Here is a 19,577-nt window from a genome sequence, read left to right on the forward strand (position 1 = left end):
ACCTTATATGGGTTGACTGGGCACGACCCGCATGGATCCCGATGTTCTTTTCGTAGAATCGCTCCTTTTCCTGTTTTTCACAGATGTAGTTTTGTTCTTGCGTTCCTCCGTCTGAGGATAGTAAATCTCTTGGGTCTTGAAGGTGATCATGTCTACGCTTCGCGGAAGCTTCTACTACTAGATCCGCGGTGCCCAAATAAGGTCTGGAGTGTGAGATCCATCATCTCGGGAGTAGGATGGGAACATGAATAAGTATCTGAGATGAAATCTTTAAAGGGTTTGAAATGTACGATCGGTGGGGGTCTATCCTCTGGGACCTCCTTGGACCACATGACTAGGGGTCCTGTGAACCTCATATGAATGGAGCTATTACTCATTTATGGGTCGGTAGTGGTCACCGATTCCCGTTCTTCTGATTGGTGAGGACCATAGCGGTCAGAGCTCATTTTTCACTGGCCAACCATCTGATGTGTATGAGGTCCTCCAATCTCTTCTCCAATAGATAATGCCAGGGAAAATACTGGTCAGACATGTTTAATTTCAACCCGCCCGATTCTTTTATTCTTACAGGTGGCTGTCATGAAATGAACACCTTGGTGTGCAAAAGTTGAGGGCCAAAACAATCTGATGGGCATGAGCAACCATTCAATGTCCCAACTATGATGCTATTGAAACTTGTATTTCGTGTTGGATCATCCTAAAGGTCTACCTCGAAAGTAACTTTCCATCTACATATCAAGAGCTGCATTCATAATTCTGCCGGTTGACACATGGATGTCTAATATCTTGGCATGACTGCCCGTTATTCACATAAGGTACTGTCCTATGAACCACAGCCTCATCAAGGCGCAAAGACATGAAATGTGATGGCTTACAGCCAACACAAAAACAAAAAAGCAGAATTATGAATGCAGCTGAGGATGGAACTGTGTACTGTATAACTCAAAGTCGGTAGAACACCAATAAGTCAATGGGTTAAAATGTGATGCTTTCAGAAGTCACCCCCGCCCTGTTTCCCAATGGAAAGTACCTTTCTTATGAAATTCGAAGACCTAATCCTTCTTTTGTTTTCTCCGCAGCTTTGAAAAGATCATTTGACATGGAGGACATCGATGACGCCCCCGTGTATTCCTCGACTTCGCCACTTGCATCTCCCTTCAGTCCGAGTCAACCTTCTGTGATGCGAACCAGCAATGGTGACAGCCAGATATCGACCGGATCCCACCAGCCGCTCTATCAGTCCCGAATCCGCATCAGTTCCACCTGTAGTCCATCCCAGAGTCCCGTTCTCAAGTCCAGGATCACCAGCAGCTTGTCCTTTAACCGTGGGACCATGCAAATGGCTAAAGCCAATGGAATGGCAAGTCAAGGCCTCACCCGTGTTTCTTCTTTCCAAACACGACTTCATCCAAGTGGCTTTCCTTCTTCGGGACAAGGCAGTGACAGTGAAAGCCTGCACAGCTCAACATCCAGTCTAGAGTGCCCACTTCCAACTAAACCTTTCCAGTCTCTTCGTCCTACACAGACATCAGTGGGCCAGCACGGCTCCGGCATCACAATGTCAAATGTAACCAGCCCAATCCTCAAAAAATTCTCCTCCCATGGAAATATGTTTCATTCTGAGATTGAGCGTCCTGGAGTACGTATGGTACCAGTGCCTTCCAAGAATCATGGTTCCTTGCCATCTCTAGATCTTCACATCGCTGAAGACCAAATTCCTGATTTGGTTCCTTCTCCAGATGCTGGATATCCACCATCAGAGGGATGGAGTTCACCGTCACCAGACTACAAACGTCCTCTTTCTAGGAATGCCCCATCAATCAGTAGAGAGCCTTCATTTTCCTCTTCTTCTTCCTCATCACCACCAACAGAATGTACACCTATGAACTGCAGCTTGACTTCTTCACCTTCTCCTCCTCCGGTTTTTGGGCCAGTTCTACCAGCCACTCTTCAGAAGTTCCCAATGCCTCTGCAGAGCTCTATAGGAAGGTCTAATGGTTCTGGTCTAGAACCACTTAACAGACCATTGCCACGGACACAACTAAGAGTCAATCTCCACTCCATGCCTGGGGTATCTCCTCATCCGACCAAGGAGAAGTCAGAAGTGGCCTTCAAGAGTCCAACATCGATGATACCAGGTGGGAGAACATCAAATGGCAATAACTTCATCAACCAAGTACCACCCATTTCGAGTATTTCAATGCAAGACCACCAAGATCTTGTCCAAGAAGCGAACCACATCAACAATGTGAGACCATCAGAGATGAATTCATCCACTGAGAGGCTCAAATCTATGATGCGGAGGGCCAACTCCTTCAATAAAGCTGATAATGACATCCTACAAGGTCATTGCACTCGAGAGGAAATGGTCATTGAAAAGTCAGCAGGTCGAGTAGCCGATCTTATAAAGAGTGTACAAGAAACAGTGGCCCAAGAAAAGTCAACCTTCTCGAATAGAATACCAGGAAATGGACATGCAACCACAATGCCTTATGTACTTGATGGCCTGCAAAGCCAGAGGCTCGCTGAAGAATCCAGGAATGGAGTTCCACCAACAAACTATTGCCTTCGCGGTGAACCCAAGAGTAAGGTACCACCAGAGACCTCTGTACCTATGGTGTCAAATAAGGAAAAAGAGCCTCTGACTTCGGTAGAAGCAAAAATACAGATTACAGATTCCATCATTGAAGGTAAGAAACCTATATGTAGCAGGGGAATGATTGGGGCGATCTTGGGGTCTCCAATGTCTTACTCCACCTTCTGAGCAGTAACATTATGCCGTGTGGAGATGTGTTCTGGCGTTTCTATAACTCGCCGTGTGATTTTCACTCTACAGCAGAAAATAATTACAGAAGTGAGTCAGAGGTGACCTCATCAACACCTCCGAATATGACTGACCGACCAATGAGCGTTGACCCCAGGGACATTATAGTATCTGTCGGGCAGCGGACACGATCCAAATACCCTCTAAAAATCTTGGCCGTAGGAATAAACTCTAGTGACCCCTTTAGTGTTCCAAAAAGTGAGCTCGGAAGGTTCCTTTAAAAATTGACAAGGGAGGAGGGGGCTCGTAGTGAGTCAAAGGGGGGGGGGGACAAGCCCAGACCTGCTTATTTGGAGAACAACTGCTGGCCACTCTCCCAGTTTTGGGGAAGGGAGGGTGAGGTATTTCTCCTGCTCATCTATCTCGCCCCCTCCTCTTCTGGCTTGGCACAAGACAGCATCCCCTTGCTTTAGTTTGTGTCCTGGGCCTATGAGGAGAAGGGGGAAAAGCATGCGTGAACTAAGAAGGGTAGAAACATGCTCCAAACTTCATCTACCTGACAAGCAGATGCTCTATAGAAGATGCGAAATAGATGGCCCGAAAGTGAGGACATCATGGTCTCGGTGTGAAGGTGGCCAATCCATTTACATCACTGGCTCTCGGTGGAGATCTGCATTCGGTTAGACCATGAAGATGATACTATCAAAAAATATCCAAAAAGAGGTATATGGGAAAGGGGCCTTTCGACAATAAGGGACTGAAACTTGTGATGGTTCCTCAAATCTTGGTGGGAATGAAACATATGAACCCTAAGGCACCGTGGTAGTTGGGTCCTGTCAGGCTCAGATGAGGCTGTAGGTATCTCACCTTCTAGACGTGAAGCATCCAACAGCAAAGGTACTGCCCATTGGATGGAGGTTCTTAGGTGGGGCTGTTGGTATCTCACCTAGACGTGAAGCATCCAACACCAAAGGTATTGCCCATTGGATGGAGGTTGCCCTTTGATTCGTCCCTTTCCTAGGTGGGGCTGTAGGTATCTCACCTTCTAGACGTGAAGCATCCTACACCAAAGGTATTGCCCATTGGCTGGAGGTTGCCCTTTGATTCGTCCCTTTCCAAGGTGGAGCTGTTGGTATGTCACCTTCTAGACGTGAAGTATCCTACACCAAAGGTATTGCCCATTGGATGGAGGTTGCCCTTTGATTCGTCCCTTTCCTAGGTGGGGCTGTAGGTATCTTACCTTCTAGACGTGAAGCATCCAACACCAAAGGTATTGCCCATTGGCTGGAGGTTGCCCTTTGATTCGTCCCTTTCCTAGGTGGGGCTGTAGGTATCTCACCTTCTAGATGTGAAGCATCCTACACCAAAGGTATTGCCCATTGGATGGAGGTTGCCCTTTGATTCGTCCCTTTCCTAGGTGGGGCTGTAGGTATCTCACCTTCTAGACGTGAAGCATCCAACACCAAAGGTATTGCCCATTGGATGGAGGTTGCCCCTTCATCCAAGTGTCTCACCATTAGTGGGGACATGTACAGCGTCTTACTGTAGGCTACGTGCAGCCGATCGATGTATTGTGCCGCCCCCATCTGTCAGTGACAGCGCCCGGGCGTTATCCACTGTTTATTATTACAGAGGATTTAGCTGTAAGTTTAGTTAAAGAAAGTCCCCGACACCCGGAGCAGCAGCTGTACAAACAGCCGGCACTTACTACACAATCACAGCGCCCAGGTATTGTCCCCGACACCGCGCAAAGCATCTGGGACAACACCTACTGCACACTGCGAAAACTAAGCCGTACACCCCTGACCCCTTCATTCCGGTCACTCCCCTCTACATAAGAAATAATATTAGTCACTTACAGCAATTAACAGGTTAAAAGTGATCAACAAAATGCAAAGGAGCAGTATTATAGTAGTTATATTCTTGTACATAGGGGGCAGTATTATAGTAGTTATAATCTTGTACATAGGGGCAGTATTATAGTAGTTATATTCTTGTACATAGGAGCAGTATTATAGTAGTTATATTCTTGTACATAGGAGCAGTATTATAGTAGTTATATTCTTGTACATAGGGGCAGTATTATATTAGTTATATTCTTGTACATAGGGGGCAGTATTATAGTAGTTATATTCTTCTACATAGGGGGCAGTATTATAGTAGTTATATTCTTCTACATAGGGGGCAGTATTATAGTAGTTATATTCTTCTACATAGGGGGCAGTATTATAGTAGTTATATTCTTGTACATAGAGGGCAGTATTATAGTAGTTATATTCTTGTACATAGGGGGCAGTATTATAGTAGTTATAATCTTGTACATAGGGGCAGTATTATAGTAGTTATATTCTTGTACATAGGAGCAGTATTATAGTAGTTATATTCTTGTACATAGGAGCAGTATTATAGTAGTTATATTCTTGTACATAGGGGCAGTATTATATTAGTTATATTCTTGTACATAGGGGGCAGTATTATAGTAGTTATATTCTTCTACATAGGGGGCAGTATTATAGTAGTTATATTCTTGTACATAGGGGCAGTATTATAGTAGTTATATTCTTGTACATAGGGGCAGTATTATATTAGTTATATTCTTGTACATAGGGGGCAGTATTATAGTAGTTATATTCTTCTACATAGGGGGCAGTATTATAGTAGTTATATTCTTGTACATAGAGGGCAGTATTATAGTAGTTATATTCTTGTACATAGGGGGCAGTATTATAGTAGTTATATTCTTGTACATAGGGGGCAGTATTATAGTAGTTATATTCTTCTGCATAGGGGGCAGTATTATAGTAGTTATATTCTTGTACATAGGGGGCAGTATTATAGTAGTTATATTCTTCTGCATAGGGGGCAGTATTATAGTAGTTATATTCTTGTACATAGAGGGCAGTATTATAGTAGTTATATTCTTGTACATAGGGGCAGTATTATAGTAGTTATATTCTTGTACATAGGGGGCAGTATTATAGTAGATATATTCTTGTACATAGGGGAAGTATTATAGTAGTTATATTCTTGTACATAGGAGCAGTATTATAGTAGTTATATTCTTGTACATAGGGGCAGTATTATAGTAGTTATATTCTTGTACATAGGGGGCAGTATTATAGTAGTTATATTCTTGTACATAGGGGCAGTATTATAGTAGTTATATTCTTGTACATAGGGGGCAGTATTATAGTAGTTATATTCTTGTACATAGGGGCAATATTATAGTAGTTATATTCTTGTACATAGGGGCAGTATTATAGTAGTTATATTCTTGTACATAGGGGCAGTATTATAGTAGATATATTCTTGTACATAGGGGCAGTATTATAGTATTTATATTCTTGTACATAGGGGCAGTATTATAGTAGTTATATTCTTGTACATAGGGGGCAGTATTATAGTAGTAATATTCTTGTACATAGGGGCAGTATTATAGTAGATATATTCTTGTACATAGGGGCAGTATTATAGTAGTTATATTCTTGTACATAGGGGGCAGTATTATAGTAGTTATATTCTTGTACATAGGGGGCAGTATTATAGTAGTTATATTCTTCTACATAGGGGGCAGTATTATAGTAGTTATATTCTTGTACATAGAGGGCAGTATTATAGTAGTTATATTCTTGTACATAGGGGGCAGTATTATAGTAGTTATATTCTTGTACATAGGGGGCAGTATTATAGTAGTTATATTCTTCTGCATAGGGGGCAGTATTATAGTAGTTATATTCTTGTACATAGGGGGCAGTATTATAGTAGTTATATTCTTCTGCATAGGGGGCAGTATTATAATAGTTATATTCTTGTACATAGAGGGCAGTATTATAGTAGTTATATTCTTGTACATAGGGGCAGTATTATAGTAGTTATATTCTTGTACATAGAGGGCAGTATTATAGTAGTTATATTCTTGTACATAGGGGCAGTATTATAGTAGTTATATTCTTGTACATAGGGGGCAGTATTATAGTAGATATATTCTTGTACATAGGGGAAGTATTATAGTAGTTATATTCTTGTACATAGGAGCAGTATTATAGTAGTTATATTCTTGTACATAGGGGGCAGTATTATAGTAGTTATATTCTTCTACATAGAGGCAGTATTATAGTAGTTATATTCTTCTGCATAGGGGGCAGTATTATAATAGTTATATTCTTGTACATAGAGGGCAGTATTATAGTAGTTATATTCTTGTACATAGGGGCAGTATTATAGTAGTTATATTCTTGTACATAGAGGGCAGTATTATAGTAGTTATATTCTTGTACATAGGGGCAGTATTATAGTAGTTATATTCTTGTACATAGAGGGCAGTATTATAGTAGTTATATTCTTGTACATAGGGGCAGTATTATAGTAGTTATATTCTTGTACATAGGGGGCAGTATTATAGTAGATATATTCTTGTACATAGGGGCAGTATTATAGTAGTTATATTCTTGTACATAGGAGCAGTATTATAGTAGTTATATTCTTGTACATAGGGGCAGTATTATAGTAGTTATATTCTTGTACATAGGGGGCAGTATTATAGTAGTTATATTCTTGTACATAGGGGCAGTATTATAGTAGTTATATTCTTGTACATAGGGGGCAGTATTATAGTAGTTATATTCTTGTACATAGGGGCAATATTATAGTAGTTATATTCTTGTACATAGGGGCAGTATTATAGTAGTTATATTCTTGTACATAGGGGCAGTATTATAGTAGATATATTCTTGTACATAGGGGCAGTATTATAGTATTTATATTCTTGTACATAGGGGCAGTATTATAGTAGTTATATTCTTGTACATAGGGGGCAGTATTATAGTAGTAATATTCTTGTACATAGGGGCAGTATTATAGTAGATATATTCTTGTACATAGGGGCAGTATTATAGTAGTTATATTCTTGTACATAGGGGGCAGTATTATAGTAGATATATTCTTGTACATAGGGGCAGTATTATAGTAGTTATATTCTTGTACATAGGGGGCAGTATTATAGTAGTTATATTCTTGTACATAGGGGGCAGTATTATAGTAGTTATATTCTTGTACATAGGGGGCAGTATTATAGTAGTAATATTCTTGTACATAGGGGCAGTATTCTAGTAGATATATTCTTGTACATAGGGGCAGTATTATAGTAGTTATATTCTTGTACATAGGGGCAGTATTATAGTAGTTATATTCTTGTACATAGGGGCAGTATTATAGTAGTTATATTCTTGTACATAGGGGCAGTATTATAGTAGTTATATTCTTGTACATAGGGGCAGTATTATAGTAGTTATATTCTTGTACATAGGGGCAGTATTATAGTAGTTATATTCTTGTACATAGGGGCAGTATTATAGTAGTTATATTCTTGTACATAGGGGCAGTATTATAGTAGTTATATTCTTGTACATAGGGGCAGTATTATAGTAGTTATATTCTTGTACATAGGGGCAGTATTATAGTAGTTATATTCTTGTACATAGGGGCAGTATTATAGTAGTTATATTCTTGTACATAGGGGCAGTATTATAGTAGTTATATTCTTGTACATAGGGGGCAGTATTATAGTAGTAATATTCTTGTACATAGGGGCAGTATTATAGTAGATATATTCTTGTACATAGGTGCAGTATTATAGTATTTATATTCTTGTACATAGGGGCAGTATTATAGTAGTTATATTCTTGTACATAGGGGCAGTATTATAGTAGTTATATTCTTGTACATAGGGGGCAGTATTATAGTAGTTATATTCTTGTACATAGGGGCAGTATTATAGTAGTTATATTCTTGTACATAGGGGCAGTATTATAGTAGTTATATTCTTGTACATAGGAGCAGTATTATAGTAGTTATATTCTTGTACATAGATGGCAGTATTATAGTAGTTATATTCTTGTACATAGGGGCAGTGTTATAGTAGTTATATTCTTGTACATAGGGGGCAGTATTATAGTAGTTATATTCTTGTACATAGGGGCAGTATTATAGTAGTTATATTCTTGTACATAGGGGGCAGTATTATAGTAGTTATATTCTTGTACATAGGGGGCAGTATTATAGTAGTTATATTCTTGTACATAGGGGGCAGTATTATAGTAGTTATATTCTTGTACATAGGGGGTAGTATTATAGTAGCTATATTCCTGTTCGGTAAGGGCGGTATTTTAGCATCTGTATAGTATAGCCCTCTTCCTCGGTGCATGGTGGTGCAGTTTTCGCTCTGCCCCTGTCAGGCTTCAGTCTGCGCCTCGCTCGGGCTGTGAAGAATGCGGCTTGGCACCTCTAGGTATTTCCATGGTACATGTAGGAGCAGGTGCAGGACCCATGCTCTCGTTCGGGGGCTGATGGCTGATTCCTGGCCTCCGCACGTCCGTCCATTCTCCTCTCTGGCCTCAGTGACAGAGTAATGTCAGTGAGTGACTTGTTAATTTGAGAATACCTGAAAGTCTCAGTTGACAGCCGCCATGAGCGGTGGGCCGCGCCCCGGGACTATTGGTGGGATGACAGCGGTACAAGCAGGTCAGACAGATGAGAGACAGTGAGAGGAAGCGGGGAGAGCTCCGCACGGCTCGGGGGAGCAGCGAGAGTGACAGCCCGTCACGTGGCGAAACACGGGCCATGGACGCGTGCGGCCCCTCGGAGGAATGTAATATATGGGAAGCACGCCGCCCGCGCTCCGTGGGATGAGCCCGGGATTAGGCATAAAAAAGCGCCATAACCCCACCGCAATGCATGATGGGAGAAGCTGTACCGCCATTTATAGAGATTGATGTCCGCGTGGACGTCAGAGATGATGGCGGAAGCTTCCACGGCCGTTCATCATATCGGCCCGGACAGAGGGAAGAGCTACACCGACAGCGGAGGCCGTAATCACAGGAGCGCGCAGATGTATACACCGAGCGCTGAGATACACGGGATCAGACGACATATCCACCACCGAGCGCTGAGATACACGGGATCAGACGACATATCCACCACCGAGCGCTGAGATACACGGGATCAGACGACATATCCACCACCGAGCGCTGAGATACACGGGATCAGACCGACATATCCACCACCGAGCGCTGAGATACACAGGATCAGACCGACATATCCACCACCGAGCGCTGAGATACACGGGATCAGACGACATATCCACCACCGAGCGCTGAGATACACGGGATCAGACCGACATATCCACCACCGAGCGCTGAGATACACAGGATCAGACCGACATATCCACCACCGAGCGCTGAGATACACGGGATCAGACCGACATATCCACCACCGAGCGCATCTACTGCAGGAGCGCGGCTGAGATACACAGGATCAGACCGACATATCCACCACCGAGCGCTGAGATACACGGGATCAGACCGACATATCCACCACCGAGCGCATCTACTGCAGGAGCGCGGCTGAGATACACGGGATCAGACGACATATCCACCACCGAGCGCTGAGATACACGGGATCAGACCGACATATCCACCACCGAGCGCTGAGATACACGGGATCAGACCGACATATCCACCACCGAGCACTGAGATACACGGGATCAGACTGATATATCCACCACCGAGCGCATCTACTGCAGGAGCGCGGCTGAGATACACGGTATTAGACGGACATATCCACCACCGAGCGCTGAGATACACAGGATCAGGCGACATATCCACCACCGAGCGCATCTACTGATCAACTGCAGGAGCGCAGCTGAGATACACGGGATCAGACAACATATGCACCACCGAGCGCATCTACTGCAGGAGCACGGCTGAGATACACGGGATCAGACGACATATCCACCACCGAGCGCATCTACTGCAGGAGCGCAGCTGAGATACACAGGATCAGACGGACATATCTACCACCGAGCACATCTACTGCAGGAGCGCAGCTGAGATACACAGGATCAGACGGACATATCCACCACCGAGCGCATCTACTGCAGGAGCACGGCTGAGATACACAGGATCAGGCGACATATTCATCACCGAGCGCATCTACTGCAGGAGCACGGCTGAGATACACGGGATCAGACGGACATATCCACCACCGAGCGCATCTACTGATCTACTGCAGGAGCGCAGCTGAGATACACGGGATCAGACGACATATCCACCACCGAGCGCTGAGATACAAGGGATCAGACCGACATATCCACCACCGAGCGCATCTACTGCAGAACCACGGCTGAGATACACAGGATCAGACGGACATATCCACCACCGAGCGCATCTACTGCAGGACCACGGCTGAGATACACGGGATCAGACTGACATATCCACCACCGAGCGCATCTACTGCAGGAGCGTGGCTGAGATACACGGGATCAGACAGACATATCCACCACCGAGCGTATCTACTGATCTACTGCAGGAGCGCGGCTGAGATACACGGGATCAGACGACATATCCACCACCGAGCGCATCTACTGCAGGAGCACGGCTGAGATATACGGGATCAGACGACATATCCACCACCGAGCGCATCTACTGCAGGAGCGCGGCTGAGATACACGGGATCAGATGACATATCCACCACCCCTGAGCTGATCTGCTACAGAAGTGCGGCTGAGATACACGGGATCAGATATACACATCCACTCCCCCCGTGTGCATCTACTTACAAGAGCGGGATTAGATGCACTTAATGGGGAATTAAATTGTGTGGTTCTGAGAGACTTACTAGACATGACAAGCTCAGATACCCCAACACAGCCAAGAGTATCACACATGATGGAATTGGATACACAAGATCTATAGACGGTACCACAGATGATAAAATTAGATACAAAACGCAGCAGATCGAATCACATGGTAGGATTAGATACACGGCTCAGCATTTCCACACAATTTTAGATACACCTCATCATCCCCGTCCCCTTCTGCTGTGTAGGTAGTGTCGTGGGCGGAGTCGCCGCGCTTGCCACGCTCGTGTCCGCGGCTTCTGCTGCTGCTCGGTGGCTCGAGCGGTGGGCCGGACCCGTGGACTCGAGCAGCGCTCCTCGTCCCTCGCAACCCTTGTTGCCTCCCTCCAGGGGCTGATGTCCGCACCAAGTGGGGTGGAGCCAGGCGGTTGGCCCCACCCACCGAGGAGTTCACAGGCCTGGAGGCGGGAAAAGCAGTAGATGAGTTTTGGAGGTGAAAGTGAGAGGTCAGACACTGCGAGTGTCTGGGTAGGAGCCCAGTCACAAACAGCAAGGTTGGCAGACAGTGGTGGCAGTCTGCAGGAGTGACGGATCTCTGCAGAACCGTAGGACCGGGGTCGGGTGGTGGCCCGCCGGTACCGAACCGGGGAGCCGATTGGAAACTGATTGAGGACTGGACTTTAGGACCTATCCCACACAAGACCCGTTAGAAGACAACAGCCCAACCATACAGGGTAGAGCCACCGCCAAGGCATAGAGACCCAAGGGGCCAGCGTCTGCGGGCAAACAGGCTCCTACGGCATATACCAGTCGGGGAGCGGACTACCGGTGTCTAGGCATAGGAGTCACACATTTACACACAGAGGTGCAGGAGAAAGGCGGAAACCACCAACCTATACCGGGAGAAGCTGCAGCCGGCTGCGGGCCGCGTTCATCACCCCGTTTGGTTTACCAGAGACTCCAGTGTATTGTGTCAAAGTGAGTACACCAGTGCCTTCAGGCTGCGCCGCACTGCACCAGCGTCCAGCACGCATCTCCCGCTCCCCACGCCTCAGCACCTCCCTTGGGCCCCCGGGACCATCGCTCCCCTACCCACGGAGGGGTCAACATCAAGCTGCGCAACACCGTCCCCGGGAGGCCTAGTTAACGGCAGTGGTGGTGTTCATACATTCACCACAACCCGTGGGTGGCGTCACCAACTTACCCCCTTACCAAACCACCGCGGCCCCCGGCCATGGAACTCCCCACCCAAGTCCCCGTGTGTAGCGCCAACTCCCTTGCAGAGCGACGTGACCCCCGGGTCCGTGAGAGGCTCAAGCCACCACTTGCAGTATGAGCACGGATCCGAGCGGCTCGGCGGTCGCAGCCGAGCCCGCGGGGCGGTACACTCTCCGGGGTCTTCTCACTTTTCGCCGTCCCTCGGGGTGGGTGATCTGCCCTCAGTAGACGCCGTTCACACCCAGGATCTAAGTAGTAGATTACTCCGATCACTGGGATCCTGCAGCACAATCACCCTCTAATGACTCGTTATCTAATGACTGACACAAAATCCATACGAGGCAGATACCGGAGCGGCTCCGCCATAGACGTCACCGACTCGTGGGAACGATCGAAGTCCAGAAACCCCGAGGATCTCAGACGCCCCAAGTACCCCGATAATGGGGACAACTGTGGACTGAAAAATTGTGGTAGAATATACTCTGCTTGCTGTTAATGAATGGAAGCATGGTACTATTGGCATGTAGGGGGTGCGGTAGAGGAGCACTGGGGGTGCGGTAGAGGCATGCTGGGGTGCAGGTGTGGTAGAAGCGCAGTGGGGTGTGGTAGAGGCGAGCTGGGGGTGCGGTAGAGGCACGCTGGGGGTGCGGTAGAAGCACAGTGGATTGTGATAGAAGCACACTGGGGGTGCAGTAAAGGCGCGCTGGGGGTGTGGTAGAGGCGCGCTGGGGGTGCAGTAGACTCGCAGTGGGGTGTGGTAGAAGCACACTGGGGGTGTGGTAGAACTATGTAGAGGGTGCACTAGAGGCACACTGGGGGTGCGGCAGATGCACGCTGGGGTGCGGTAGAGGGGCACTGGGGGTGAGGTAGAGGCGTACTGAGGGTGAGGTAGAGGTGTGCTGGGGTGCGGTAGAAGCACACTTTGGGTGCGGTAGAGGCAAGCTGAGGGTGCAGTAGAGGTGCGCTGATGGTGCGTCAGAGGCATGCTAGGTGTGCGGTAGAGGCACGCTGAAGTGCGGTAGAGTTGCACTGGGGGTGAGGTAGAGGTGTGCTGGGGGTGCAGTAGAAGCATGCTGGGGGTGCGGTAGAGGTGTATTGGGGTGCGGTAGAGGCGCACAGGGGGTGCAGTAGAGGCGCACAGGGGGTGCAGTAGAGGCGTACAGGGGGTGCAGTAGAGGCGTACAGGGGGTGTAGTAGAGGCGCACAGGAGGTGCAGTAGAGGCGTGCTGGAGGTGCAGTAGAAGCACACAGAGGGCGCAGTAGAGGCGTGCTGGAGGTGCAGTAGAGGCGCACAGGGGGTGCAGTAGAAGCGTACAGGGGGTGCAGTAGAGGCGTACAGGGGGTGTAGTAGAGGCGCACAGGAGGTGCAGTAGAGGCGCACAGGAGGTGCAGTAGAGGCGTGCTGGAGGTGCAGTAGAGGCACACAGGGGGTGCAGTAGAGGCGCACAGGGGGTGCAGTAGAGGCGCGCAGGGGGTGCAGTAGAGGCGCGCTGGAGGTGCAGTAGAGGCGCACTGGAGGTGCAGTAGAGGCGCGCTGGAGGTGCAGTAGAGGCGCGCTGGAGGTGCAGTAGAGGCGTGCTGGAGGTGCAGTAGAGGCGCACAGGGGGTGCAGTAGAGGTGTGCTGGAGGTGCAGTAGAGGCGTGCTGGAGGTGCAGTAGAGGCGTGCTGGAGGTGCAGTAGAGGCGCACAGGGGGTGCAGTAGAGGCGTGCTGGAGGTGCAGTAGAGGCGCACAGGGGGTGCAGTAGAGGCGTGCTGGGGTGCAGTAGAGGCGCACAGGGGGTGCAGTAGAGGCGTGCTGGAGGTGCAGTAGAGGCGCACAGGGGGTGCAGTAGAGGCACACAGGGGGTGCAGTAGAGGCGCACAGGGGGTGCAGTAGAGGCGCACAGGGGGTGCAGTAGAGGCGCACAGGGGGTGCAGTAGAGGCGCACAGGGGGTGCAGTAGAGGCGTGCTGGGGGTGCAGTAGAGGCGTGCTGGAGGTGCAGTAGAGGCGCACAGGGGGTGCAGTAGAGGCATACTGGGGGAATGGAAGTTATTGCTGGAGATAGGATAGTGTTATCACAATGAGCCACAGCTGGCTGCTCTGAACGGACGCAGTAGACTTTGTATATCTGGATGCAAAAGTACTCAAACCCCGGATTTCTCTGGATTACACGCATCTGCTGCTTATATTTATATACTGAAGAAGAAGCCAACAATGACTGGAGTATCAGCAGCCGCACAGACACGGCCCGGAGAACTGACAGCTCACGATGAATGCTTACTCCAGAAACGTACAATCCGCCGATTGCTAAATATGATGTATCACATTGTGTCTCACAGAGGGATTAATTAACCTCTGGTTGCTCTGTGCAGCCTGGAGAAACCATCAGCAAGCAGGATCCAAGTCTCTGCAGCCAGGCTCTGATTTCACAATACAGGTATGGAAATCCTGGGTAATGCCGCCACCTAGTGTTAGACATGGGTATTGCGCCCCATCACTCTGCACAGCGGCTGGTGAAGTGACCGGATCTGGTGCAGATTGTTACTCCAGCACTGATTTATGTGGACTCCATGGACATTATTTGGGATTAGGGGGACGCTGCGGGGGTAAAACCGTCACTTATTTCACTGCAAATGGGATAAAGGCCAAGAGTGTGAGTCAGGGGCTGCCGGGACATCTGGAAGCGGAGAAGCCATCCGAAATCAGGTGATGGACGGCAAGTGGAATGCTCCAACCAATGACATCAGCCGCTGCCCCCCCCCATGTGGGGAATGGAACATCCCGCAGATCATTAACCCTTCTACAATGAAAACCCCAATGCTTTACAAAAGCAGCCAATCAGAGGATTAGATACAGCAGCTCAGCAGACAGTATCCCACAGAGGATTAGATACACAGCTCAACAGACAGTATCACACAGGAGAGGATTAGATACACAGCTCAGCAGAAGGTATCACACAGAGGATTAGATACATAGCTCAGCAGACAGTATCCCACAGAGGATTAGATACACAGCTCAGCAGACAGTATCACACAGAGGATTAGATACACAGCTCAGCAGACAGTATCACACAGAGGATTAGATACACAGCTCTGCAGACAGTATCACACAGAGGATTAGATACACAGCTCAACAGACAGTATCACACAGGAGAGGATTAGATACACAGCTCAGCAGAAGGTATCACACAGAGGATTAGATACATAGCTCAGCAGACAGTATCCCACAGAGGATTAGATACACAGCTCAGCAGACAGTATCACACAGAGGATTAGATACACAGCTCAGCAGACAGTATCACACAGAGGATTAGATACACAGCTCTGCAGACAGTATCACACAGAGGATTAGATACACAGCTCAGCAGACAGTATCACACAGAGGATTAGATACATAGCTCAGCAGACAGTATCACACAGAGGATTAGATACACAGCTCAGCAGACAGTATCCCACAGAGGATTAGATACACAGCTCAGCAGACAGTATCCCACAGAGGATTAGATACACAGCTCAGCAGACAGTATCACACAGGATTGGATACACAGCTCAGCAGACAGTATCACACAGAGGATTAGATACACAGCTCAGCAGACAGTATCACACAGGGGATTCAATACATAGCTCAGCAGACAGTATCACACAGAGGATTAGATACATAGCTCAGCAGACAGTATCACACAGGATTGGATACACAGCTCAGCAGACAGTATCACACAGAGGATTAGATACACAGCTCAGCAGACAGTATCACACAGGGGATTCAATACATAGCTCAGCAGACAGTATCACACAGAGGATTAGATACATAGCTCAGCGGACAGTATCACACAGAGGATTGGATACACAGCTCAGCGGACAGTATCACACAGAGGATTAGATACACAGCTCAGCAAACAGTATCACACAGAGGATTAGATACACAGCTCAGCAGACAGTATCACACAGAGGATTAGATACACAGCTCAGCAGACAGTATCACACAGAGGATTCGATACACAGCTCAGCAGACAGTATCACACAGAGGATTAGATACACAGCTCAGCAGACAGTATCCCACAGAGGATTAGATACATAGCTCAGCAGACAGTATCACACAGAGGATTGGATACACAGCTCAGCAGACAGTATCACACAGAGGATTAAATACACAGCTCAGCAGACAGTATCCCACAGAGGATTAGATACACAGCTCAGCAGACAGTATCACACAGAGGATTAGATACATAGCTCAGCAGACAGTATCACACAGAGGATTCGATACACAGCTCAGCAGACAGTATCACACAGAGGATTAGATACACAGCTCAACAGACAGTATCCCACAGAGGATTAGATACACAGCTCAACAGACAGTATCCCACAGAGGATTAGATACATAGCTCAGCAGACAGTATCCCACAGAGGATTAGATACACAGTTCAGCAGACAGTATCACACAGAGGATTAGATACACAGCTCAGCAGACAGTATCACACAGAGGATTAGATACACAGCTCAGCAGACAGTATTACACAGAGGATTGGATACACAGCTCAGCAGATAGTATCACACAGAGGATTAGATAAACAGCTCAGCAGACAGTATCACACAGAGGATTAGATACACAGCTCAGCAGACAGTATCACACAGAGGATTGGATACACAGCTCAGCAGACAGTATCACACAGAGGATTAGATACACAGCTCAGCAGACAGTATCACACAGAGGATTCAATACATAGCTCAGCAGACAGTATCACACAGAGGATTGGATACACAGCTCAGCAAACAGTATCACACAGAGGATTAAATACACAGCTCAGCAGACAGTATCCCACAGAGGATTAGATACCCAGCTCAACAGACAGTATCCCACAGAGGATTAGATACATAGCTCAGCAGACAGTATCACACAGAGGATTGGATACACAGCTCAGCAGACAGTATCACACAGAGGATTAGATACACCGATCAGCAGACAGTATCCCACAGAGGATTAGATACACAGCTCAACAGACAGTATCCCACAGAGGATTAGATACATAGCTCAGCAGACAGTATCACACAGAGGATTAGATACACAGCTCAGCAGACAGTATCACACAGAGGATTAGATACACAGCTCAGCAGATAGTATCACACAGAGGATTAGATACACAGCTCAGCAGACAGTATCACACAGAGGATTGGATACACAGCTCAGCAGACAGTATCACACAGAGGATTGGATACACAGCTCAGCAGACAGTATCACACAGAGGATTGGATACACAGCTCAGCAGACAGTATCACACAGAGGATTGGATACACAGCTCAGCAGATAGTATCACACAGAGGATTAGATACACAGCTCAGCAGACAGTATCACACAGAGGATTAGATACACAGCTCAGCAGACAGTATCACACAGAGGATTGGATACACAGCTCAGCAGACAGTATCACACAGAGGATTGGATACACAGCTCAGCAGACAGTATCACACAGAGGATTGGATACACAGCTCAGCAGGCAGTATCCGACAGAGGAAAAAACAAAAAAGCTAGCACTAAATGTGCACTACAGCACTAAAAATTCCAACTGTACTTATTATAAATTTGAGATTTTTGGCAAAAAATTGCAATTTCTTGAGCTACCTCGCCACTCCACGGCAAATCTCATTTGGGGCAGTCCTAACACTAAAATATTTTTATAAAATGTGCCAAACGGTATCCCACAGAGGATTAGATACAGCAGCTCAGCAGACAGTATCCCACAGAGGATTAGATACACAGCTCAGCAGACAGTATCCCACAGAGCATTAGATACACAGCCCAGTAGACAGTATCTCACAGAGGATTAGATACAGAGCTCAACAGACAGTATCACATAGAGGATTAGATTCATGGTTCAGCAAACAGTATTACACTCAGGATTAGATACACAACTAAGTAGACAGTATCCCACAGAGGATTAGATACAGCATCTCAGCAGACAGTATCACACAGAATAGGATTGGGTAGCTGTACAGGATACGTTTAGATACACCCTCCTGTCCTGGAGAAAGCCTTTATGCTGCTCAGGTTGTAGAGCAGTCAGTGTATGTGGGTGATGAGCTGTGTAATGGGAGAAGGTCTCAGAGGGCTGCTGAGCTCCGGAGTCCGGGGCCTGCTGCTGTGAGATCAGACGTGTGACTGGGTCAGGATCAGAACCCATTATTATCCTGTCTGTGACGCTGCGTCATCCGACAAAACTTCCCCGTCTACTTCCATTGGAGGCAGCAGACTATACTGGTTCTCGGCTACACCAGTAATCCCCTCTCCTCCAAAAGACCCCAGCGGTCCGTACAGTCAGGACCTCATGGGGACAAGCTCGGTACACTTACAGAGGAAACAAGACATCACTGTACGAGGTGGACGCGGTGCGGGCTGCATTATACCGCCAGCACCACATCTACTAACTGCCATGATCAGAGACCGCTCTGATCACAACGGTCTAACCTCTGAGACGCCACTGCCAAATGTGACCACAGCATTTAGGAGGTTAGAAACAGAGAGAGTCACTGCCAGCACCAATCACCCCCATTCAAGGTTAGAAACAGGGAGAGCCACTGCCTGCACCCACCACACCTATTCAAGGTTACAAACAGGGAGAGTCACTGCCAGCACCCATCACCCCCATTCAAGGTTAGAAACAGGGAGAGCCACTGCCTGCACCCACCACCCCTATTCAAGGTTACAAACAGGGAGAGTCACTGCCAGCACCCATCACCCCCATTATAGGTTAGAAACAGGAAGAGTCACTGCCAGCCACCCATCACCGCCATTTGAGGTTAGACACAGGGAGAGTCACTGCCAGCACCCATCACCCCCATTCGAGATTAGAAACAGGGAGAGTCACTGCCAGCACCCATCATCCCATTCGAGCTTAGAAACAGGGAGAGTCACTGCCAGCACCCATCACCCCCATTCGAGCTTAGAAACAGGGAGAGTCACTGCCAGCACCCATCACCCCCATT

The 19,577-nt window shown here is 47.2% G+C and overlaps 1 protein-coding gene across 3 annotated transcripts in view; it reads left to right on the forward strand.

Moving 5' to 3' along the window:
* SEPTIN12 (septin 12) overlaps window positions 1-19,577 on the forward strand; it is a 121,166-nt gene that overhangs the window by 68,976 nt on the left and 32,613 nt on the right. For 2 of the 3 annotated variants that reach the window (XM_075318434.1, XM_075318435.1), the window contains exon 2: window positions 1,080-2,690. In XM_075318434.1, the coding sequence (XP_075174549.1) occupies window positions 1,080-2,690 (1,611 nt within the window). Of the gene's footprint in view, window positions 1-1,079; window positions 2,691-3,392; window positions 3,488-19,577 lie in introns of those variants that run through there. The other variant, XM_075318438.1, reaches the window with a different exon arrangement.

This window comes from Anomaloglossus baeobatrachus, chromosome 7 (assembly GCF_048569485.1).
Source record: "Anomaloglossus baeobatrachus isolate aAnoBae1 chromosome 7, aAnoBae1.hap1, whole genome shotgun sequence".
Lineage (NCBI taxonomy): Eukaryota > Metazoa > Chordata > Amphibia > Anura > Aromobatidae > Anomaloglossus > Anomaloglossus baeobatrachus.